Source organism: Hydractinia symbiolongicarpus, chromosome 12 (genome assembly GCF_029227915.1).
Source record: "Hydractinia symbiolongicarpus strain clone_291-10 chromosome 12, HSymV2.1, whole genome shotgun sequence".
Classification (NCBI taxonomy): Eukaryota; Metazoa; Cnidaria; class Hydrozoa; order Anthoathecata; family Hydractiniidae; genus Hydractinia; species Hydractinia symbiolongicarpus.
In genome coordinates, this window is record NC_079886.1 from 10,201,971 (window position 1) to 10,226,701 (window position 24,731).

At 32.3% G+C, this 24,731-nt stretch overlaps 3 protein-coding genes across 4 annotated transcripts; all 3 read left to right on the forward strand.

The window, feature by feature from the left end:
* Positions 1-161: 161 nt before the first annotated feature.
* On the forward strand, positions 162-3,300 carry LOC130622716 (epoxide hydrolase 4-like). Its single transcript, XM_057438214.1, has 5 exons — positions 162-705; positions 1,062-1,180; positions 1,706-1,844; positions 2,482-2,602; positions 2,801-3,300. Exons 1-5 carry the CDS (start codon positions 198-200, stop codon positions 2,943-2,945), a joined length of 1,032 nt encoding a protein of 343 aa, XP_057294197.1. The 5' UTR covers positions 162-197; the 3' UTR covers positions 2,946-3,300.
* Positions 2,806-10,484, forward strand: LOC130622715 (epoxide hydrolase 1-like). Of its 2 annotated transcripts, none has more exons than XM_057438212.1 (6): positions 2,806-2,946; positions 3,836-4,349; positions 4,940-5,058; positions 6,898-7,036; positions 7,717-7,837; positions 10,218-10,484. In XM_057438212.1, exons 2-6 carry the CDS (start codon positions 3,839-3,841, stop codon positions 10,357-10,359), a joined length of 1,032 nt encoding a protein of 343 aa, XP_057294195.1. In that variant the 5' UTR covers positions 2,806-2,946; positions 3,836-3,838; the 3' UTR covers positions 10,360-10,484. The 2 variants fall into 2 exon arrangements, with proteins under 2 accessions (XP_057294195.1, XP_057294196.1); XM_057438213.1 differs by having other exon boundaries at positions 2,807-2,946; positions 3,829-4,349.
* Positions 10,485-11,613: 1,129 nt separating this feature from the next.
* On the forward strand, positions 11,614-22,685 carry LOC130622713 (synaptotagmin-2-like). Its single transcript, XM_057438211.1, has 6 exons — positions 11,614-11,769; positions 18,584-18,795; positions 19,468-19,514; positions 20,379-20,748; positions 20,882-20,999; positions 21,203-22,685. The coding sequence occupies exons 1-6, from the start codon at positions 11,736-11,738 to the stop codon at positions 21,502-21,504; spliced, it is 1,083 nt and encodes a 360-aa protein (XP_057294194.1). The 5' UTR covers positions 11,614-11,735; the 3' UTR covers positions 21,505-22,685.
* The last annotated feature ends 2,046 nt before the right edge of the window (positions 22,686-24,731 follow it).

The following is a 24,731-nucleotide window of genomic DNA, read 5'->3' on the forward strand; positions in this document are numbered from 1 at the left end:
AATAGTAATTAATTTGCAACAGAAAGCTTAAAGTGAAAGTTTTTTGTTTGTTTGTGTTTTACTTAACTTTTTTTATTGCATGTTAAAAAAATTATTTAACAACATGAAATATGTATAAAGTTTTAGGCCTTTTTTCCTTTACTCCACTTAATATAATCTTTGCGCACAATTTTTGTTTATTTAGTTAAGCATAATAAATGGATTCTCTGTCTACTGTAAGACATTGGGTTGTTGTGTACTTACTTGCCTTCCTGTTTTCATGGCTGTATATCTTGAAGTTTTTAATTGAAGTGTGGAAACATCGTAATTCAAAAGAGTCATCCACAATAAAGGAAGCACCAAGTTGTCTAAACAACCCAGACTTTGGAACGCATCAGACCGTTACACTCAAAGGGCAGTATAATCTCAATATTCATTATGTAGCAAATGGTTTGAGGGAAAAACCCTTGATGTTATTTCTTCATGGTTTTCCAGATTTTTGGTACGGATGGAGATATCAGCTGAAAGAATTTTCCAAGGATTACTATGCAGTAGCTATTGATCTTCCAGGGTATGGCGAATCAAGCAAACCTGATGAAGTTTCCAAATACAGCAAAGAAGAGCTAGCAAGGGATGTAAAAGAATTTATAACAGAACTTGGTTATTCATCTTGTGTTTTGGTTGGACATGATTGGGGTGGTATTATATCTTACAAATTTGCTGCAGGTGATTTTATTTGTGTGGTTTGCCTAATACATAAGTGGACTTGTTCGTTGACCTTACAACTGAGATATTAAGTGTGACACAATTTTTAAAAGGCATAGCATACCATTTGATTTTGTTTTTTTTAGTGTGAAGTATCTTTTCTAACCTTGTTTTAAAAAACATTCGGTATTTTTACTTCAGTTTAATACTATGTGATGGATCATTTATTAATTAACTATATTTAAAATAAAAAAGGAACACACCAAACACATAGCTTCAGATCAGCAAATGACTTAGTTTGATTATGTTATATATGATTGATGTTGCTGTTATTTAGTGTGCTGCAAAATTATTGATCCTGATGCTGTTATTTTTAGATTATCCCGAAATGGTTGACAAGCTAATTATCATAAACAGTCCCCATCCTGCAGCTTTTAGAAAAGGAATGAAAACGTTGAAGCAGTTGTTGATGTCAAGCTACATTTTCTTCTTTCAGGTAAAAAAAAAAATATGTTCATATTAAATATAAAACACTGTCAACTCGCTGTCAAAAGTTTTATAAGACAATTAATTTGGTAAGTAAAAAGTCGACATTTGAGTGCAGCCATGTGTCAGTTAAAAAAGTCGAAATTTGAGTGCAGCCATGTGTCAGTTAGAATGTTATTTTTAGTTTTTTTGCTTCACTAAAACTGTTTATAAATATCAACTAACTGAACTAAGTATTACCGTGAGCAACAGAACAACGATTAGGAATTTTTTATTCACCTGTATCATTCTTTATTCAGGGAAAGAAATAAAACATAAAAATTATTCAATAATGTCCTTTATTCAAAAACGCAAGATAGAAAGATGTGCATATTTTACATGGCTAGCCTCACAAATATCGAGGAATGTACCCTGTCTATTTGTTTTTTTTTACTTCAGTACCTTCTTGCCTGTTCTTTTCTTTCTGGAATTAAAGGGAATATAAATTCAGAATTAAGATCTTGCACAGCTACTAACAGGTTCTATGTATTTGTAGCTTCCATGCATTCCGGATTATATGTTGTCTGCTGGAGGTGCTGCCTCATTAGATGGCTTGCGTGATGAAAAAGTTTTCAAAAATATAGAAAACTTTACAGAAGAGGATCTGAAAGCTTATAAGTTTACGTTCCAAAGAGGTGAAAACTTTATTTATTTATTTATTTATTTATTTAACAAACAAACAAACCATCTACAGTCAAACATGCTATAACAGCGACTTGTAAAGACAGCCACATGTCTTAAGTGACATTTTCACAGAGCGAATTGTGAATGGCGAATTCGGCGGCGAATTAGCTGCAAAATATCTTTTTGATTTTTACGTAAAACAAAAAACATGTGGCGAATTTAAAATACTGAATGTAAGCATTCTTTTGGGTATTAAAAACCAGACAGTTATTTATAATTCTTTCCAGTGATGAGTTTTTCTAAGAATAAACACTGAATATTGCCTTCTGATTGGTTAAAAGCTTACAGTGAAATATTTTGCCGCTAAAAAGTAGGAACTGTTTCTACTTTTCAGTGAAGCAAATTTTTAAAGCAAAATGAAAACAAATAAAACTGTGCTTTCCTAAAATTCACCTTTAGACGACCACCTGTCCTAAATGACCACATGTTCTAAATGACCACATTTAGGTCCCCCAATCTATTTTTTAGTTATTTATACTCTACAAGTCAACCCCTAGGTGAGCTACCATAATTTTTTATCCTCACGACAATATATACTTGTGAAAAACAACCACATTTTTTGAAGCCCAATTTTATTTAATTTACTAGGTGGCTTTACTGGACCGTTAAACTACTATCGCATGTTGTTTGAAATACCAAAGGTGAAACCAGTTCGTATGCAAATGACAATGCCATCAATTATTATTTGGGGAGTGGATGACAGAGCATTGTGAGTTTCTTATGTTTATGTTTAGACAAGTAGCTAGATAGTTTACATAACTCCATTAATGAGAAACTGTTCAAAATAAAGTCGTTTTGTTAACAACTTGATCGTTAATTTACCTATATGACAAGTTGTTTCCATTTACATTATTTTCGTAGACCCATTCTATCTTTATGATATAAAAATTAACTTCTTCTATTTTAGGGGTACATCACTTGCAACGTTGTCGTCTAACTATTTTGATCAGGTGGAGCTGAAATACATCGATCGAGCCTCGCATTGGCCACATGTTGATCAACCTGAGACAGTCAACAAACACATAAGTGAATTTCTTCAACAAACTGAATAAGGTTAAAATGTATACAGTAATGTCTTTCAATGACTGAATACAGAATTACCTTGAAACATGTTCTGACTGTTATTTAATTTTGTTCAGTTGTTGTGCATCTTTATAATTCTTACGAAGTTGCTATGGGAATAGTCCTGAAGCGGTTGTCATTCAAGCTGAAAGATTCTTTGTCTTTTTAAGGCTTGGATTTCTTAATTTTAAATCTTGACACTGAAATATTCTTATTTTTATTGAGATTTAAAACTTGAAGGGATTTTCTTGTTTTTTTTTGTTATTTAAAAAGGAGTATTCTATTTATGTAAAATATTCTTATGTTTTTTTGAGATAAAAATAAGGCCATTGGCCATTAATTGGCGTTTAATTGTTGACTAATTTGATACAGACCACGGTTTTCTGGTCTTACATTTTGAGTCACAACTCAAAACCGACCTACAGCAAGGTTATGTGTCAAATCTTTTAAAAATGAATTCATGAAAGTAGAATTATCTCAGAAGAGGTATTTGGACAGATCTCAATCCCTACTAATGATACTAATTGATATGATTAAAATTTTTGATAATTATTATTCAGGCAAAGAAAGGCAAAATTGACTAATTTTAGGGGTTGGTAACTAAATTTTACCCTCTGCTAAAATTGTTCTCAGACTAATAGTTCTTTTTGACTAACTTTAATCCCACTTCAAAACATTTAAGAACTTTACTGATAGCCTATTTCGTATTCAAATGTTTCAAATTTGTTTCTACTGTAATAATAATGAACTAATGAACTTTGATGCTGAGAGAAGAGGACAGAAATAACAAGAAAGAAAATACTAAAGTTGATTTCATGATCTTGCCACTACATATATTTCTGTTTTGTAGCTGGTTGTTTAATCTTTTTTTAGTCTTCAGAAAATGGAAATATTACTAGCCCTGTTTTTTTATCCGGCGGTGTATTTGCTTGTTTTGGTTTTTTCCATTATGTACATTCTAATGTTCATAAAAGAAGCATGGGCACGCTGTGGAACATTCCTTCATCCTAGAGAAAGGGACAAAGCACCAAGTTGTCTTCATGATGTAAACATTGGCAGCCATCATACTTTAACGTTGGGACGTAGAGAGAACCTCAACATTCATTACGTAGCAAATGGCTCAAGAGAAAAACCGTTGATGTTATTTCTTCATGGTTTTCCAGATTTTTGGTACGGATGGAGATATCAGCTGAAAGAATTTTCCAAGGATTACTATGCTGTAGCTATTGACCTGACTGGATGTGGGCAATCCAGCAAGCCTGATGCAGTCAAAAGGTATCGGATGCTCGAGATAGCAAAAGATGTGAAAGAATGTATAACAGAACTTGGTTATTCGTCTTGTGTTTTGGTTGGACATGATTGGGGTGGTGGGATTGCTTATAACGTTGCTGGAGGTATAAGATAGATTTAGATACATATAATTTATATATGAGCAGGGTGTCTTATTGAAAATCGGTTTAAAAAAAAGAAAAATTAAAAAAAAGAAAAATTTATCTGATCTATAAATAAAATCTATAAATTTATTTGAGTGCAAATTAAATAGTTTCTTAAAAGTTTTTGTTTTCAAAATTGCCTAAAGAAGTCAGAACATTTTCATTTAAATCGTGGAAAATAAAAATTGACTATCATTAGCCGTTTTTATATACAGACAAACAGATACGGATAATTATTTATCCCAGACCATCTGTTTGTATGTGTTAAAAATTGTTTTGTACGGCAGTATAAATAAGTTCAAAATCATCATGGAATTTTCCCTCTTCCTCGCATTCCCATTAAAAACTGCACCATTTAGAAAAATATGTCGCTTAAAACTGCACCAGAATAAAAAGACAGACTTTTCTAATTCCTTATACACCATAAGACTTATTGAGACCACTATACTTTCTTCTTTTCCTAAAGGTGAAGTTTAAGCTTTTAAATAGGCATAACGTAAGCATACACTAAGCCTTATTGTACTTGCTCATTATAACTTTTTTTTCTTCAGAATTTCCAGACGTTGTCTCAGAGTTGATCATCTTAAACACACCTCATCCAGGTGCATTTTTGAGAGGATTGTTTTCAATGAAACAGTTGATGATGTCAAGTTACATGTTCTTCTTCCAGGTACGTTTGTTTGTTTGTTTGTTTGTTTGATTGTTTGTTTGTTTGTTTGTTTGTTTGTTTGTTTGTTTGGTAAATGAAAATGGTCGAATAATTTTTAAAAAAATAATTATTTTTAAAAAATCGGAAGAGATTGTTTACTTAGTCCCTTTAAAACTTATCCGAGAGAAAGGAGGACCCCTACATGCAAGTACCCAAATAAATTTCTAACCGTATTTTTACTTAACATGCACATAATATTTTGGTTATAAGAATTTACATAAGATGATTTGAAATCATCAACAAGAAGCCCTGGGGGCTCTAAGAATTTCCGCGCGCTACCAAAATATTTGATGAAAACCTGCTAATTCGTTGTGTTATTGTGCCAAACATTCGAAGGGGTTTGGTGCATGAACCTCTGAAGATAAAGCCCATCAGTGACATTATATCTTACAACAAACGCAAACAAAACGAAACGTGTCATAATAAACTCACATTTTAAAAGAAATTGCTAACAAAAAATACAGCCTATCATTCATGGTTGAAAGTCTTGCGATTGAGACGTTTATGGTCTTAAACGGCATTAGTTGACAAAAAATCAAAATTTTGATGTAACCATCATTTTCAGCATACTTTTTTTATTAACTGTGTCAATTTTTGTCGAAAATAAAGAAGTTTTAATTTTTGGATAAATTTGGCCTGAAATGACATTTAGGTGACAAAAAATCAAACTTTTGTACCATCATCATTTTCAGCATACTCTATTTGTTAACCGTGCCAGATTTAGCCGAAAATGAAGTGGTTTTAATTTTTGGACCAATTTTGGCCTAAAATGGCATTTAGGTGACAAAAATCAAAATTTTGATGTCACCATTATGTTCAGCATACTTTTTTTGTTAACTTTGCCAATTTTTGTTAATGAAGTAGTTTTAATTTTTGGACCAATTTTGGCCTAAAATGACATTTAAGGTGGCAAAAAACCGAAATTTTGATGTCACCATCATGTTCACCATACTTTTTTTGTTAATTGTGCCAAAATTTGTCAAAAATAAAGTAGTTTTAATTTTTGGACCAATTTTGGCCTAAAATGACATTTAGGTAACAAGAAATCAAAATTTTGATGTCACCATCATGTTCAGCATACTTTATTTGTTAACTGTTCCAAATTTTGTTGAAAATAAAGTAGTTCTAATTTTTGGACCAATTTTGGCCTAAAATGACATTTAGGTGTCAAAACTCAAAATTATTATGTCACCATTATGTTCAGCATACTTTTTTTGTTAACTGTGCCAAATTTTGTCGAAAACAAATACCAATTTTGGCCTGAAGCGTCAATACTAGACTTCCCAGTAGTTAAGGAGCTTGGGTACGACGTTTACATCTGTGACGGACCAACGTGAAATCCCAGGGTCGATTTTTTCTCAAAAAATGCTCCGAAAGAAAAAAACGACGGTTTTAAAGAATTTCCTACGCCTTCGGGCGCGGAAATTCAATGAGTTTTCCTGTAATACAGTGATGCCAAAAAGCAAACAAACAAACGGAATTCCTTTCTACGGCACTAAAATGTTTTAGTTAAATAAGTTTAAGCGAAATTGTACATCAGCTTTCCAAGTGCACGACCTTTCAGTTGCCGTGCACCGACAGCCAAGAAAATTAGTCGGTTGATACTTGAGTTCCTATTGTGCATTATTTGGTATTATCTTATTTGTACATGCTAACAGAAAAGTATGCGGCAAACAGTGCAAACGTTTCGCTCTCGTGGTCCGCAAGAAACAAAATATGCGCAGGTTTTGTTATAAGTGCCATCATCTTGTCTATGCATCGTTGTTTCTGTATTATATTTTGTTTTATAATTTTTTTTAGTTGTGCTATCTTCCTGAATATTTTCTATCTTATGGCGATTTCGCAATTTTTGATTCCTCGTTAAACGGGAGAGTATTTACGAATTTGGAAAACTTCACCCGGGACGATTTGGAAGCTTACAAATACAACTTCCAAAAAAGTGAGTTTTACTCAGCAATATTGGTTTTTGTTTCAGCTGAGAGTTTCTGAAAGTTTCTGATTTTACAAACCAAGGAGGAAGAATTTATTCTTCGTCGCAGCAGTGTTGTTGTTTGCCGAAGACAGCAAGGTTTATGGTGTTCAACTCACAAATTTGCTGTCAGTGGCTATACGGAATTTTTCCATTTTTTTCTTCTTTTTTTCCCCCTTTTTATTTGCTTAAGGACACGTAAATTAAAATCAGTGTCATCAAAAGTGTTATAAGTAAAAAGTAATAATATTATTTCAACGTTTTTCCAACCAGCTCCGATAAAATGTAAAAAATATAAGTAACAGGAATAAAACATTCCACGTTTTGTAATAGGAATCATCTAGAACAAAAGTTTTTAAAAATAAACCGATGGGGATGGTAGAATTATCCCCGTCCCTCCCAAATTTTTAATGCTTTTACATAGCTTTTGAAATTTATCGTATAAACTGTCTGACTTAAAAAGAACAGTAATAAAACAGAAGTTACAAAACAAAAACTATAACATTTGCTAAGTTGTTACATAAAAGATTTTTAAAGAGGAATTTTACATGAAATTCATACTCTGTGCTGTATAAATCTTCCTGGCACTCCTATAATCATTTCTGTGTTCACATGTTGTCTCAACTTTCTTAGACATCTCTTCTTCCTAGGTGGTTTCACAACGCCTTTGAATTACTACCGCATGGCATTCGAAAAACCGACGAAAAAGATGTTGACAATGCGAATAACAATGCCGGCTATTATTATTTGGGGGACTGGTGACCAAGTGTTGTAAGTTCAAAAATAATCTAAATAGAACTATTTCCATATCCATATGGTTCCGCGAAATATACATGCGAAAATGCAGAACAACATAAAAACGAGATTAGTTATGAGCAATGCAATTCGGGATGCTGGTTGTTTACATGCAAGTTTAAAGAATGTATCAACAAAATGTTGACCTTTACAGCTTTAAACTAACAGTTTTGCATAATCGTAGTTAACATAGTTATAAAGAGGGTGTTGGTAGTGGTGGTATAACAAAAAAGTTAAAATAATGCAGATTTTAAGGGCGTATCTTCTGGTATATGCTAGCTAGCTAAACCTCTCTAAAACCTAGTCACGTTTTTAAAATGATGTGAATACATTTTACTGTTTTCAAGTAAATTTAGAACTATAGCTCAATATAAAGGTCAACTAACGCTCAGTGGTACTTCGTATTACACTGATCATTTAAAAAAATTAAAATTAGCTTGCTGGTAGCAAAAGTAGCCAGCAGCTAAAAACTACAACCCTGGAAAAACATATTGTGAATATCATTTTGAGCTCTCCCTTCCCCAAAAATCAATATTGAATATGCTTGACTGATGCTAACAGAAGTACTCCAGAAACTTGGAGTACTAAAGAAAAGTAACTTCGGAGGAAAGGGAGGGGCAGTAAAAGAGATTTCAACACCAAGAAAAATGGAAAGGCTGGATTTTCTTATAGCATTTTCACAAGTATTTTTTCCAAGGATGTTGCTTATAGCTTAGCTGCATGAGTAACCAACAAACGATTTGTAAGTAATATGAATGAATTTTTTTTTAAATGACACCATATTTTTTTTATGTTTTTATCCAAAACAAGAAAAATGAAATAATATACTTTTTCTTATAAGAATCTCTGGATTTCAGCTGTAAACCTGCTTAATTTTTGTCAAAATCTCAGTCTTAATGTTCTTAAAAACCAGGTCCTTATGTATTTTGTTTTCTTGCTTACATGAAATCTTGAAAGTAATCTTGTAGAATTGTTCAAATTGTTTATTTACAGAAAATAAACTGGATGAAATTTTTCCAAAGTGTCGATTTGTAAAAATATAAAACTCACTTCACATTGTTTTCACTTATTAAAGTTAAAGTTCAACATGACAAGCATTTTTAAAATTTTACGGAAAAATTATTTTCTGGGCAGTTACCTCAGTAACCATTTTGTGTTTTTTTTTTCAAACAATTTTTAAATTGTTTCGTGAAGTGATCCTCTCAAGGAAAAAATTGTTTTTAAGAATTTCCTTTTGTTAACCTTAACCTTATTTTTGAAATTATAAAAAATTTTTTTTACCAAATACAATTTACGATAGAGGCTCACAATGTGACACAAATAATCAAGAACATTCCAAGGAAAGTTTAAAGTCCAACTTTTCCCACCAACTTAAATTAGTATCTTAATTCTGAAATCACAAATGTGTAAAATGTTTACGTTTGCTTGAAACAAGTCAGCAGCCAGCCAACTAGCTAGCTACTCATATCATATTTAAAGCTAGCCAACACCTAGCTCCTTTTACATCAAGAATAATAAACGAAAGTATTGGAACGGCCCAATGATACATGCTATTACCCCATATTATCACCAAATGTTAATAACAATCTGTATGACAAATTAATTTTGCAAATATTGCAAGTAAACAAACCATGTCTGCACTACTTCGCTGCAAACTAAAAATTTGCTCATAACTAATCTCGTTTTCATGTTATTCGGAATTTTGGTATATATATTCCGCGGAACGAAAATGGATATAAAAAAGAGGTCTATTACTAGAGAAATGACTAGAAAAAGTCATTATATTGTTGTTGTTGTTTTTCCTTTTCTCTTCAATAAAAGCACTTTACAAGCTTTCTTATTCACGTTTTGTCTCTTTTTATGAACATTTTGCAAATATCTCTGCCACTCATTTGCTAATTCCACTATTTGCTTTCCTTTCCTCGCCCTATGCTTTGGGATTAAGAAACATGGCAATGTCACTATTCAGTGCTCTCCTATGGGGTGGACAGTACAGTTCTTAAACCATATGTTTGTACCTTTGTATCAAAGCATGCTCCATTCGGAAAAAAAAACTTCGCGAATTATCTGAAATTGACTGATTCGCGAAAATAAATACACTTTTTTGACCTCGCAAAAATCATCGCGAAAATTAATCAACTTAAGGCAGACCACTAGACTGCAACCTATTTTTATGTTGAGTGTCTAACCAACAGTTCGATTCCTAATTACTGTGAGGACTTTTTCAGGCTTTTCCTTTTCTGGACGAGAAGCTAAACTGATATTCCCAAACCATCACTCAATCTTTACATGCTGTTACTGATGTCAAACCTTGTGTCGAAGACCTTTTTGTTGACTTGTGTGCATTTACATTTAGATCGCCAGCACTGGCGGCACCGTCAGCAAAATATTTTGATCAGGTCGATGTAAAGTATATTGATGGAGTGGCACATTGGCCGCACGTCGATCAACCTGAGACTGTTAACCGATACATCAGAGAATTTTTTGACAGTCTGTGAATTTTTTGAATGAGAATTTTTTAAATTGTAATTTTTATAATAAATAATGATGAATAATATATTAATTAGTATTTGTAGTATTTTATATAAACGAAAACAAGAAGTGATTATGTACTAACAAATTAGTTAAGAACTATTTTTTATGCTGATTAGAAAGTAGTCTCATTTGCCGTACATCTTGTTTTGAAACAAAAACAGTGCTGCAGTCAGAATCAAAGTAGTATCAAAAATTTTGATCTCCTCTCTAGTTTTTTACAATTTGTCGAAACCTGCAGAAGGACCTGGAGAAAAAGAAGAAAGAACCGAGCAACTCTCCGATTCTTTATGACATATCAATTAACAGGTGGCCGCGAAAAAATGTAGCAATTTTTTTTATTTTTTTTTTAATTTCCTTTTTAACAGTAGTTCTACATCACGTTTTAGACTTATTACCATCTAAATATGGCATAACTCTTATTTCTTGTTTTAACAAAAGTATGAGAGGTTATCTTCATCAGCAAAAATGTCCAACGTTGATAAATAAAGAGATCGCAGCTTAAGGATTCTGGTTAAAAAGACAACCTTGATGTAAGATTATTTAAGGGGACAAGACTCCTAAATTTTATATCAAGGAACAACTGGCCACTAACAAAACGCCTGTAGGGACAAATTTTTAGCTTCCTTTTTTTGTTGGACTCGATTGCTCTCATTGGTTTCCCAGGTCAATTGCACGTAAAGGACACAACAACGGAGCTTTTATTGGCGGGTGTTTGCGTTGTTGTCAATAAAATCTAAAGAACACGTGTGGAATATTAAACTTAAGGTCGCGTCTGTAAATTGAGTGAAGCAAATTTTTCTAAGGTGTAGTTTGTTTTTTTCTGGCAACTCGTAGGTAATTTATGATATGAATAGGCCGCAAAAATACAATTTTACATTGCGGCGTTAAGGGACCTGAGAGAAAAATCTGCGCCTTTTTAATGCCTATAAAATGTGAAAGAAACGTCTAAGATAACCCGCTTGCTTGCATTAGATATTTTCGACAGCGCATTCTTAGGGCGTGTTTTCACTCAAGCGAATGTGGTCCACGTTTGTTTGAGTGGAAACCCGCGATGAGACGGTAAATCGAGAAAAAGTTTAACGTTTAGTTTGACGGGTTTCGAAGCACCACCGGGATTTTTTAATTTTTTTCCGAATCTCGGGCGCAATAGCATAAATGTGCGCGCCCTTCAACTGCCGGCATCATATCGTCTGGTCCGTGAATTATAAATTGTCAATAGCGCTGCATTAAATTATTTCGTTGATTTTTTAACTAGCTAATTTAATCCATCCAGCTAGCGACAACTTTTTTTCTTCTTTCATTAATAAAAGTGACTTAATCTCAGTATAAATTTTTAAAAATGGATATCAAGGACATTAAAGGTGACATAACAGGTAAAACAGATTTTTATAAAATTGTTTACGAGAGTTATTTGTGCGACTGCACTTGTATATTAAAATATGCTGAAGTTCCTCAACACATGCTCTGTATAGCTAACTAGATAGCTACAAGCTTTTACGTGTTCTTTGAGTTTAACATCACTAAACTGATGTATGCCAGCTAACATTGCTAAGCTTGTGATGCCAAATGGTAACAATATATTGAAGTATAGCTATATTGCTAGCTAACTCTGATCTGAGCAAATCATTTTTATCAGTGACTAAAAGCTAAGTTAGTGATTTTTTTTGTGGAGTATATTATGCTATCTATGTCTTAAGTTTAAACTCGTTTTAAAAATCACATGTTATTTTTAACAATAACATGATGTTATCTGAAGGAAAACATTACGTAGTATATAGCTACCTTGGAAAAGCAAAATCAACATAAACACTGTTTGACCTTTTTATATAAACTAGCTAGCTATATTCAAACCTTTTGTCACAAGAAGACTGTTGCTATGATTTTGCCTTGTTACCTGTGTTATTTTTGTTTTATTCTAAACACTAAAGTAAGGTGTTTTAAAACAATTCATGTTAATTTTAAAAATAAGTTGAAATTAAATTTTACACTACAATACGTCCATAGTTAAATCATAAATAAATCGCTATGTATTATATACAATATTTAAAAATGCAAAACTGTTGATGCTATACACAGAATTAAACAGGTATATATATTATTTATTTCTTTAGCACAAAACATAAATATATGAATCTTGTAATCTTCCTCCAAACATTTGTGTAATCTCCCTCCAAATATTAGCGTAATCTCCCTCCAAAGTTTTGTGTAATCTCCAAACATTGATGCAGAAACATTTCGCCATGAACATGAACATTAATTTGAATTGTATGTTATCAACAAGTTTATTAACAAAAACAATCTTTTGTTTCAAATTTTAAAATTTCCTGTTAACATGATTTTCCTATACTAAAGTCATGACCTTTTTATAAATATATAAATTGTTATTTTTTGTCATCTGATATTTTGAGGTCATAATATATATAATAATGAGTCAGTGTTCTTTTAACATTCTCTCTGAAGAAACTACAGTGGCCATTTTACTACAGAGTTATATGGGAAAATGTCACATTAGAACAAATTATTGAAGCCTAAGGTAACACATTTTATTGTTACTCAAATACACTTCAGAGAATTTGTTTGCTGGTATTTGTACTATCTTTCTACCAGCTTAACTCGATTTGATCCATGGTTTTTTTGAGAAAGATGTGCTTTTTTAACATCACTAGCTTACTTTCTGAAGCTTTCAAATCTGTCCAAAATACCAATGTCTGCTGATAATCCAATTACTTTAGGTCTAGGACATCTTTTTACATGTTTAATATGATAAAATGCCAAGAATCCCCTAAATCTTTTTTTTTTTTAATTTTAGGTAAAATGCAGGTAAAGTAAAAAAAGCTAACTTCTCCCAGTCTTACTTCTAGCAAACGTTTTCATATTTTATTATACTGAATATAAGATTTTATAAAGATTTCAGGGGTATATAGTTTCTTATATTAGCACAGGTTTGAGGTATGGGCCCTAAAATACAGCCAGGTTTTTAATAGATCAATATATAAAAAATCAGCATACAAAAACAGTTCTTTGCCCATAATAAATTACTTTCTTGTTAACACATAAGAGGTATACATCAATGTAAATATATGTCACGTTCCCACAGGACATAAATATATGCCATCTTTTCAGGTTAAAGTGTTTTTATCTGCCAATATGCAGTTTTCTTTTAAATTCAGATTATAAAAGCTTTCCATGTGCCAAAGCCAAGTAGTTCTTTTTAATGCCAAAGTCAAGAAACAGTCAATTTTTCATCATTTACATTTTGTTGGAGCTCAGATTATTGTCCTTTAGGAACCTTCTATTGAGAAATTTTACCTGAATGTTTGCATTAAAAGGTGTTTTCCCAAATTTATTTTGTGTTTTTTCAAGAAAGAATGAAATCAGTACAATTTCAGCCTCATTTACTATCATCATTCTCTGTTTAAAGTCTTATCCACGCTATCATGTGTTGGGTGGGGTATATTAATGAACTTCTTTCACATACTAGACTATCAACCCTAAACTAAAATTTCTCTGCATCAAATCTGTCTTTATTACCTCCTAAGTCCTTGCTCTACCTCTGGGTTTTGTCCCAGGAACTATATACTAAGTAAATCTCTATACTTTCTTCCCAATATTATCCTCCTTGATTCTTCAATCTTTTTTATGGATAACATCTTTAATGCCACAAATGGTTAACCTGCTTCCTAGCTTACCTGAACTGTCTCTTCTTTTACCACTGGTGTTACACATCAATTCTTATATCATTCCTTTTTAAATGGTCTGGCCATGGCTAAATTACAAGCTTTTTTTCTTTGGCTATTTAAACAACTACAATAATTAATAAATGGATGTTTTTATCCATGGTGCTACATTGTATGCTTTTTTTCTTTCTCACATTTTAGTTTACTTTACAACCCAATTTATCATGTATAACTTCAAATTCATCAGAATGTCACAAGTAAACACTTCTATAAAAAAATATTATATACCATTTTACTTTCTTCCTTTGGCATCAAAGGCTTGCAGTGTTTCACTGCAGTACAGTGTTGATAAGAATATATCTTTGAAAAATAAAATAACCCCATTTCAGTTCAGATTAGAGAGACATAGTTACACGGATTAAATCTTCAAGTAAATCAAAAGAAACTGTATATAACAGAGAATGCTGTTTATTATTTACTATAGTGATGTTTTGATATCAATAATAACATAAATAATAGCATTTCCAAGGTTTATTTTATTTATTTTTTATTTTCTTAAACAACTATAGTAACTATAATGTTTTAATTGGTCTTTCACATAAACATGTTGCAATATGTTAAGGGGGATGTTCTGTTAGCAGTAAAGAGCAGTTAGTATTATTTACAAAGAATTTCATTAACAGACTTGGAAAATTGTATTATATTTAAAATGGGTATGATTATATTTATACATCTCTTTTTTTAGCATAATAGTCTATTCCTTTAATTCTTTCATTATGAATTTACACTTTAGTGTTGCATTAACTTTTTAAATAAATAGATAATCATTAAATTTTTATACAGGATATAGATTTTCAATATATATAATATTGTTATTAACAAACGTCCTGTCTTTAAAAATCAAAATCAAAATATAGTAAGGTAAAAATATATATTATATAAGCAATAAAAATAAAACTAGTTAAAAAGTCTTAAAATTAGCTAAAACTGCCAGATTGTGTGTGAGATGATAGAATAAACAGCAAATGTCTGTTTATGAAACTAACAGGCTACAAATAAAATATCACAACTGAAGTTAAGTCTCCGCAGGAAAAATAAGCACGTTAAATCAAACAGAACACTCTGTACTATCAAATGGAATATGGGACTATCGGATATAAATCAAATCAAATCAAAGGTTAAATATCTTCAAAACATTTTTCCGAAACAAATTAAAATTTTCAATTTTAGGAATATTTAATGGTAGCTCGTTGTATAGTGTATTAGTCATAACCAAGCATAGTTTTCATAATCAACTTTCTTTTCTCTTCTTACCTTGATGTTGGGTCAGCAAGTCGCAATTTGCCAAACCAAAATGCCGTCTTTACCCTATGACCTATGACCTATTGCTGTTGTAACAAAAAAACATTACAAATGAATCAATGACAAGTGGCCTAGTGTGCTCTTAGACTATAGTTGCAAAGAGGTTTTCTTCTCTACAGTCAGCAAATTTTCGCAAAGTGACTTTATATTTCTAATATGAACCCTGAAATCATTGATGTGTTCAATAAAAAGAAAATATTACTGCACTTGTCTTTTAAAACAAGGAAGCACTGATTTTAAAAAACAAGAACTAATCACCAAAGTTTAATTTTAAATTAAAAGTAAGACTGGCTGTATCTTTAACATGTATAGTGTTTATAAGCATTAGTTACTTGAAAATCATGAAAGATGAAACATGTTCAGACACAAACACTTTAAGTCTCAATGCTAAAAAGTACGAGCACTTTAAGCATATCACATAAAAATCACACTATTTAAATCCACTCAACTGGAGTTTCAAAATATTTAGCTATTTTTAATGTCTGGTTCTGAATTCATGTCAAAAAGTTGCTTATTGTGCATCTCTGTTGTGATTTTGCACTTACAAGCAACTTTGGGAGTCAAAAGTTGATTTTATGCTTGCTGTTTTTGTTTTGGTGTAAAGCAGGCCCTTTTCGTTGTCACTTTAAAACTGAATTTCCCAAAATATTTGTTCTTAACTCTTGTTCTTAACTTGTTTTCCTTAACTCTTTATGTCCCTTCATCTTTTTTAGCTACATGCAGATCTGAAATGTATTTGTTTGAGTTTTTGAGTTTTTAGTTACCAACTGTTCACAACGTTGCAAACCCAGCTTACCTAGCTAACACATTTTATTTCTTTATTATGTTTCGCTACTATAACTTAATATCATGGTGAATGGTGAATGTATATCTAATCTAGCAATAAGCCACAAATGTGTGATTCAATGCTTTTTACTAAATGTAACTAGGTACATTGTAGTGTATTGACATAACTAAGCAGTTTATGTGTTGTGTGGGTAAACACTTTAATGACAGCCAGTGTTTTTATTCCAATAAATGCCGAAAACAGTTTGTGGTGACTCTTGTTGTACAGTGAGAAATACTTGGTTATATACTAAAGCTTTGTAACAGATTATTGCATGTGTTTAGAAATGACATATGATATCCTTGGAAAAGTCACAATGAATTAAATAGCGGTCTATAATGCCAGGCATTAACCTTTTTGATATCCTGTTGGGGAACATAAAATGGTGCCAGGTAGAGCCTAATCAACATTTGGCCTAAAAAAGTAATGACAAGCTCAATATGTCTGAAATTTTATGAGCATATGCACAAGCTATGAATAAATCAGTTTGCTAAATAGATTCTACCTATTTCTTTGTTATTTAGGCAAAATCCATTATTTTCTTGGAAAAGTCTTCTCTCCCTTAAAATGCCTAAACTCTGAACTCGGGAAGTAAATAGCTAATGCAAAATTCCTTCTTTACATTAGTCTAAAAACAGCCAAAACAACTTTCAAATCAATAATTCTCATTGTACTGAAGTATTGCATTTTTGATATTCACAAAATGAGTCTGGACGCTTGATCATGACAATAATGACCACTACAGTTTAACTGATGGACTTTTTTTATCCTCTTCTGTATATGCTTACCACTTGACTTATGTGTTAAAGTTGTTTTTGTGGTAGACAGCTTTTCCAATACAATTTTTATACATGTGCAACATTGTTGCCAGTGTGCTTTGCCTCTTCAGGGTTCGAATTATTGCTTATAAAGTGATTCATGATAATTTCTTGATGTGCATAAAATAGTGACTCTGTGAGGCATCCCAGGGGGGGGGGGGTGCCTCAGTAAAAATTTTTGAAATACAGGTATCTAGATTTGCAGAAAATGCACTTGCGGCTAATTTATGTTGGTGTTGGATTTATTAAAAAACACTATTTTTACAGTGTTATATTCTTTGTTCGGTTGTTTTCTATGTTCAATAGCGAGTTAAAGCTGGCATTGATATTACATGCTAACACTTTAAGCCCTGATGTTTCATTAATTTACGATCAAATCAGCAGCCCTATTTGGAACTATATGACAAGGACCTGACACTCCGAAGAGCCAGACGAGTCTAAACTGATTCGCGTTATATTCAACTCAGCTGCAAGAACGTGCGTATTAACGCAAGCTAAATATGATAGCTAGAACGAGGGAGAACCTCAATTGCCTTACGATGGAGTTGTAACTTTCAAGTGAACTCTCTTTCTTCTGAACAAACAAACAAACAAACCAACGTCATTTCTGAGAAATGATTTTTAAGTAATCATTTCACCTGTGAAATTACATGCAGCACATGGTTTTCTTTAGCGTGTAACGAAACATCCAGCCTAAAAATACTGAATGAAAATTCGGCTGTCGGCAAAATGTCTGCCCTTGTACACAAATATGGTAGGCTTACGTAGCAAGCACGTGGGACTTTTTAATTCGACGATCGTTTTTAGGAAAGAACTTCCAAAAAAATACAGCGAGACTGACTTTCCAGCGGAAAAAAATAATGTCTGATGTCAATGTTAAAGTACATAAGGATATCGTGGTTCATGATTTTATTATAATTTGAAAAAAAATGTTTGTGAAATCATGAAAATGGTTTGTGATTCACAAACCACGAATCGGTAATTCGAACCCTGCTCTTCTCTTTGGTATTGGGGTAGCAAAATAGGGGCAAAAGCTCCCAGGATTAAGGTTGTCTCATGGTGATGTGAGTGTTCAAACCATCCAGGTTTTCTTGAAATATCTACTTAAAAATTTGCAAAGCTCTTCAAAATATTGAACAAATATTTTAATTTTTCAAAATAATATACAAAAAGTAATTAATGTGCTTTTTTTGTAAAGCACACTATTTTTGGACGTAATCAGAACTTCGATCTGACAAAAACTACAAAATCTTTGCTGGCATGAACTTATCATTATGGCACTCACAACGGTATGTTTTTGTGTCTGTGACATATGTAGGTTCCTATATGACAGATGCATTTAATCACAAAATTTTATTGCATGTGTGCATAGTGTTCAAACATTTAAGTCTAACATTAAATAAAGAAACAAATTCATCTTGACGTAAATGTTTATATTAGTCAATTCCCCCCTAAATATTAAAGTGTTTTAAAATAACATCACTTCTTTTTCAACTATTCATAGGTAAAGCCACCGATGTCTGGTCAAAGAACAAGTATGCTATTATTGGAGCAGTAGCTGGCCTCCTTGTCTTTTTCTGCGTTATGTGTTATTGCTGTATAAGATGTCGGAGAAAGAAGAAGAAGAAGGACGCCGAAAAAATCAAACTGAAAGGTGCCAAGCCGACAAAAAAATTAAAGCGAATTCAACCAAATAAAACTGAAAGAAAAGCAATGGTAAGATAGTTATTAGTACACACTATCTTTATCTCCTTACTTGTTTTTGTAAGGCTTGGCAACCAAAAAAAAGTTGAATCTTTTTTTGGATAGCTAGTTATTGTGGTTAGCCACAACTCATCCAGGACGAAGTAGGTAGTGGTACTAAGATAGTTTAAAATAATATTTTGAGAAGTCACTATTACGGAATATAATTTATAAGTCACTTTCCAACAAGAAGGTAATTAAATGTGATCTAACAAACAGTCAATGTTGGGGCTTGGTACCCAGTTTAACAGCAGGAACTACTGCATACAAAAGTTTTACGTTTTATTCTCACTTTTTGTGTAGAGCGGGTAGCTATCAGAACAATGTCTCGGCCAGTTTCGAAAGCTTCCACTGGTATGTTTCATGGATAATATACCAAGCCCTTTGAAGGCCTGAAGGTTAAGACAATTTTGAGACTGTTAAACAAAATAAACCCACAAATTAATGGTCGTCAGTATCTCTTTTTAAGGATTATGTGTGTTTATTTTTGTCTCATAAATTTTGACCATGTTTAAAAGGAGTTTATCTAAAATTGTTTTGTGTTGTCTTTTTTTCCAAAATAACATCTCTACTTAATGTTGTACACATGTGTTAAACTGCTTTCAACTGTTGTAATTTGTTTACGGTTATATTGTTTTTTTACAGGAAGAACTTGGCTCAGTAAAATTTACTTTGCAGTATGACAAGACGAGGTACGACCCTTCCTTGCTTACTTGTTTCACTTATACTTATTTAAAACTTAATGATGAAGAAGGAACTCTTTTTTTTGTAAATATAAAATACCAAGGCTGGAAAAGCCATAAAATTAAGCATACTTGAAGATCAAAATTCTGGCTTAAAATTTAGAAGCTTATTCATTTGGATCCCTTACAATAGGAAGCCGGGTGTTATTTTATAATAAAAAACACTAATTTATTGGTGCTATTTCCATAACAACACAATATTAATAATCAATATAGATTTGTTATCTATATGAAATTACTGGTGTTTGAAGTTGTTATTCTACGCAACTGGTACGTAAGGTTGGCCAACGTTATTGTAAAGCATCACTTGATGCTTTACAATAACGTTTTTCTAGTGTGTGTGAATATAGAGAAATAGATCTGTGAATCTCCTGTACCCAAGAACACTGTTTATATGAATCTTTCCACTACAGTTTTGGCGTGTCAAAATACACTCGCTATTTTCTTCAGCTGAGTTAGCCTAGTCTGAGATTCCTAGCATACAATAGGTCGAGAAATTAGCTAATTTTGTTAATAAAATTTTACATTCTTTAATCTGTTTCATCAGAATTACAAGGAAAACCAAAATTTATATAGTAAATGTTGCTGCCTCTATTTTATATCCACTTATATGAGTGACACTGCAAGTTACGTTTACCAGCATCGGATTTTAAGCCCTGGTGTGTTAATGTTATTGAATTGCACAGATTTTTCGCGTGTTTAAGTTTGTGATTTGCCATAAGTTAGCAAAACACGCTAAAATAAAAAGAGAAGTAGCCCGGTACCTCTTCAACTGGCTCAGATTCTCTAAGTCTTTTGTGCTTTAAATTTCAGTGAAATGTTGATGGTGAAAGTGTTGGAGACTACAGATGTTCCTGTGCGTGATCTAAGCGGTTATGCTTATGCTTTCGTTGTTGTGAAGCTACTCCCCCATCATGAACATGAAGAGGCGGAGTATAAAACAAAGATGGTTCGCGCTGGATTCTGGCCTGCATTCGGTGATATGTTCTCTTTCGTTATCGAAAAGGAGGATTTGAAAGAACAGGTGTTATATTTGTATCAGTACGAATTGAATCGATGGTCAAAACAGGACGGTATTGGACAGATAGCATATGAGGTTAAGGATGGAAATCTTTTAAGTGAGAAAGTGGGTGAAATTGAAGTGACTCGAAAGTTGCGACCCTATAATCCTTTGCTAGGATTGGTAAGACATTTTGAATCGTGATATTGTTTTATTGTTGTGTCTCTTTTGTTGTTGTTGTTTTTTATTATTTATTTACCAAGTAAACGCGCGTAAACACTTTTTAACAGTTTTTTAACGTATTTCAAATTTACAGGAAGTAGAAGCAGGTGCTGTTTACCTGGCGTTGGAGTATGATGCAGAAACATGGGAATTAAAGGTGGAAATTCGACAAGCCGATATCATTCCACAGGATGAAGATCAAGAAAAAGCCAGTAAGTTTTTATCACGCTTCTCGCACACACCTGCAATATTGGAAATAAAGCAACATAACTTGGCTAATTTGGTCTGTACGTGTGTTGTTATGTAGAAGTATGATTTTACATCATGTTTTTCAGAGGTTTATCAGATAACGTTACCGGTGATACTGTTTTCAACCTCGTACAAATTATACTGTTTTGTTTTTGCTTCTTTAAAGGTTCCTATGTAACTTTGACGTTGTTGAATAAAGACGACGAAAAACTGGAGAAACGCAGAACAAGCAACAAACGGGGCACGTTACAACCTTCTTACGATACCGAAGTGACATATAACGTGCCAGATAACTTGTTACCTGAAGTCAAAATGTTATTAAAACTCAAGTCAAAGCATTATTTTAAACCTAGCTCGGTGCTTGGTAAAACTACTATTTTGCCGACATCTGATAATTGGAAACAATTATTAGACAAGGAATATACCGAGGGTTGGTTTTCCGTTTTTACGAAACCTAAAACGAAATAAATTATATAGGAAATATATAGTAAGCTTAATATTAGTAATGTCACAAAACACTCATTCGGAAGCGCGGCGACCATTCGATCATTCGAACCTTTAAAATCACAATTGTTCGATCTTCGAATTCTGTAGGAATGAGGTTAAATGCTTGCATTGCTTCAGGGAGTACAACCGTTCTTCGAGTTAATTCGAACCTTTTACTGTTCAGTGTATATGAAATGCACAACCTTCTCTTTACATGACTTGTTATTCTAGGCCTTGTAAAAAGTGGTGAGAGGAATATTTTACTTGTAAAATGATTTTATAACTTCATTTTTTAATTTCCAATTCTTTGTATATGAGTTGTGTTTTGTTTTTTAGTGATTTGACTCGAAAAATATAATTTTTCATGTATTGCAAAATTTGAAGTACAATAGCTTCATATTTTTTAGTTACCGAATGCTCAATTAAGCGTCAGGGGAACTTTTGATATCAAAACGTATTCATTTACATATCCTGGGAGAGCTTAATCTGGACATGGGGCGCTTAATCCGGACAGGGAGCGCTTTTTAAGGAGGGCGCTTAGTCGAGCATTTAAGGTTTAATCTTGAACTTGCACTGCATGCTTTTTACATAACCAAACAGAGGAGGTTTTTTAATTATTTCATGATTTTAATACCAAACTTTAGTATAACTGAGTTAGGTGTTATCTCGTTTTGGTTGGACTTAGTGCGTCTCTCTTAAAGTAATGAACAACTGCAATTTACAATAAAGTTAAATTTTTTTTAAAAAAAAATTGTGTCAAGCAAAGTGGGATATTAAGACATTGTATGCTTCCCGAAATTTTCTTATTTTTCTGAGCAAAATAAACTGTACTAAGAAAAGTTTTCAAAATCTTTGGTTTCTTATAACGAATCTTTTATAAAAAAAGGGTATAGAAGGAATTTTACGAATGAGAGGAAAAAAAGCGGTTTGTAGAAGCACTAAATGCTGCGTATGAGCTTGCTTAAATTTTATGGGATTAGCAACTTTTTCTAAAAATATTTCAAAAAAGTATATTTTCATTAATGTTGTGACGACATTATTTTATAAAACGTGCGCAGTGCTATCAGGTTGAGAATTTTTTTTGTCTTTTTTATACATTGTAATATTTGTATCTGGTATTTAATATTTCATTTTTTAAGATGAAAGAGAAATTTTATTGGAAATCGTGTTTCTTGAGGTTTTCAAGGGCTCAGGGTCGGGTCAAAAGGGTCTTCTCATATTAGTCTATACGGACATATAGCGCGTTTCCCACCTTAAAATATGAAAATTTTCTTTCGTTTTTTTTTTTTTTTTTTTTTTATCAAAAGTGGTATGTATTACAATTTCCCGTTAAGGAGATAATTGTCGTTAAAAAATTGAAAAGGGGCAAATTGCTAAGTCAGCACATTTTTTGGCTTATCTTGTACAGGGGTATTACATGGAGTTGATTTTCATATGTCTGCAAAATACCACATTGTCACCTAGTTAGCTTAAAAATCATCCTGATTCCAGTTCTGCAAAATACCACATTGTCACCTAGTTAGCTTAAAAATCATCCTGATTCCAGTTGTATAGTTAGGACTTCAAAAAAAAACCATAGAATATTTTAACGTTTCAAGGCTTTAAAAGTGGAGGGGCCATATGACAAAGAAGAAGCCAAATATGGTTGTGGCTGCTTTAAATATTTAAAATTTAAGACATAGGATTGGCTAAAGTACCCTCTTACTTTTCCGTAAGTATTTACATAAAAGAATTACAACTCTAGAGCTATTAACGAATTATCTAGAAATATGTGATTATATATGCTGAAAGGTTTAAATAAAGCGTCTAAAAATGATAGAAACAAGAAGAAGGCTGTTGTTAAAGGTTCCTGGAAAATGTGGGAAAACCTGAAATCTCTGACTAAACTTAAGAACCTGAAAAAGTAAATTAATGACAAGTGATGTTTCTGCAGTACAATACTTTTAGTACTGTGCTGATAGATGACTTGTCAATGTTTACAAAAGTTAAAAAGTTTGCAGTTTGTTTGCATATGTGCAAATATTTCTGTAGGCAGAAAATATACACAACAGACCACAGTAATCAAATAAATCCATCCGAAAAAGAAATATTCGTTTAAAGTTAGTGAAATTTTTAAGAAGAATTAAAAGAATATAGTTAAAATGTAATTCCAATTTCTCTTGAATCTTATGCTACCACAATAAATCTTCAATCTTCATTAATACCTATTTTACCTTGTATGAGTCCTGCTTTTTTACCTACACAAAAATGCGCGCATGCCCATTGTTCTTAAAATGAAACTACATTACGTTTTCATCTGTAGTAATACAAATGTACAAGTCAAAGAAACTGAGTATCAAATCGCATAAACGTTTTTGGTGTCTAGGTATGCAGATCTTCTAATATCAATGAAATTTAATTTGCTTCATTTTAAAAATAGTATTTTCAAACTGGTGTACCTATGGTATATGTATCACGTGTTTGAGAGGATTGTATAGCTTGTTAGGTTTTAACCACGTTGAAGAAAAATAAAATGGAAAATGATGATAATCTTCTAAATGTAAATCAAATTAATAGACTTTTTTTACGCTATTCATGTCTAATTCTAAATCAACCGTGCTGACAGCATTTACCAACCTTGATTCCATGGCCTGTATCGTTTTTTATTATGAGGTAACTCTAACACCGGACAACTCGAACTTTTATTAACCATTTTCTGGTCCCTTGAACTTTCGTTAATACTTTCTTATAAAAAAGTCCTCTTAATTCAAACCTCGGATAACTTGAAAATTCGTATACTTGACCCATTTCTCTGAGGGTAATTTCTTCGGATAACTCGAATATTTTACTCGAGAAAAGAAAATGAAAGGGTAGATAAATGTCTGATTTTTTTTATTATTATGTATAAAGATAGATAATGTTGTCTTTCAAAGAAAATTCAATATACAAGGGACTTGCATGTCTTTTTCATCAGCAAGATTGTACTATTCCCCGGTAACTGTTGCCCCACCTCTTATGAAAAATCGCTTATCTCGAACTTAAATCTCATTTTAGACTAAATTCGACTTAACGGGAGCTTCGTTTAACTTGGACATTCGTTAAGTCGAAGTATTTTCTTTGGTCCCTTAGATGTTCGAGTTACTGGGAGTTAACTGTATGAATATTATGCTTAGCAATCTCTTGACATCTTTCAGGTTGAAATCTTGCCTTTAGCCTGGTAGTGAAAAATT

What these genes read in the sequence shown, in the direction of transcription:
- LOC130622716 (XM_057438214.1), top strand. Translation starts at nt 198, where the DNA reads ATGGATTCTCTGTCTACTGTAAGACATTGGGTTGTTGTGTACTTACTT. An exon ending in GCTACATTTTCTTCTTTCAG is followed by an intron (nt 1,181 to 1,705) that starts GTAAAAAAAAAA and finishes ATGTATTTGTAG; the next exon opens with CTTCCATGCATTCCGGATTA. An exon ending in GGAGTGGATGACAGAGCATT is followed by an intron (nt 2,603 to 2,800) that starts GTGAGTTTCTTA and finishes CTTCTATTTTAG; the next exon opens with GGGTACATCACTTGCAACGT.
- LOC130622715 (XM_057438212.1), top strand. Translation starts at nt 3,839, where the DNA reads ATGGAAATATTACTAGCCCTGTTTTTTTATCCGGCGGTGTATTTGCTT. An exon ending in GTTACATGTTCTTCTTCCAG is followed by an intron (nt 5,059 to 6,897) that starts GTACGTTTGTTT and finishes AATTTTTTTTAG; the next exon opens with TTGTGCTATCTTCCTGAATA. An exon ending in GGGACTGGTGACCAAGTGTT is followed by an intron (nt 7,838 to 10,217) that starts GTAAGTTCAAAA and finishes ATTTACATTTAG; the next exon opens with ATCGCCAGCACTGGCGGCAC.
- LOC130622713 (XM_057438211.1), top strand. Translation starts at nt 11,736, where the DNA reads ATGGATATCAAGGACATTAAAGGTGACATAACAG. An exon ending in AAACTGAAAGAAAAGCAATG is followed by an intron (nt 18,796 to 19,467) that starts GTAAGATAGTTA and finishes GTTTTTTTACAG; the next exon opens with GAAGAACTTGGCTCAGTAAA. An exon ending in TTGCAGTATGACAAGACGAG is followed by an intron (nt 19,515 to 20,378) that starts GTACGACCCTTC and finishes TTTAAATTTCAG; the next exon opens with TGAAATGTTGATGGTGAAAG.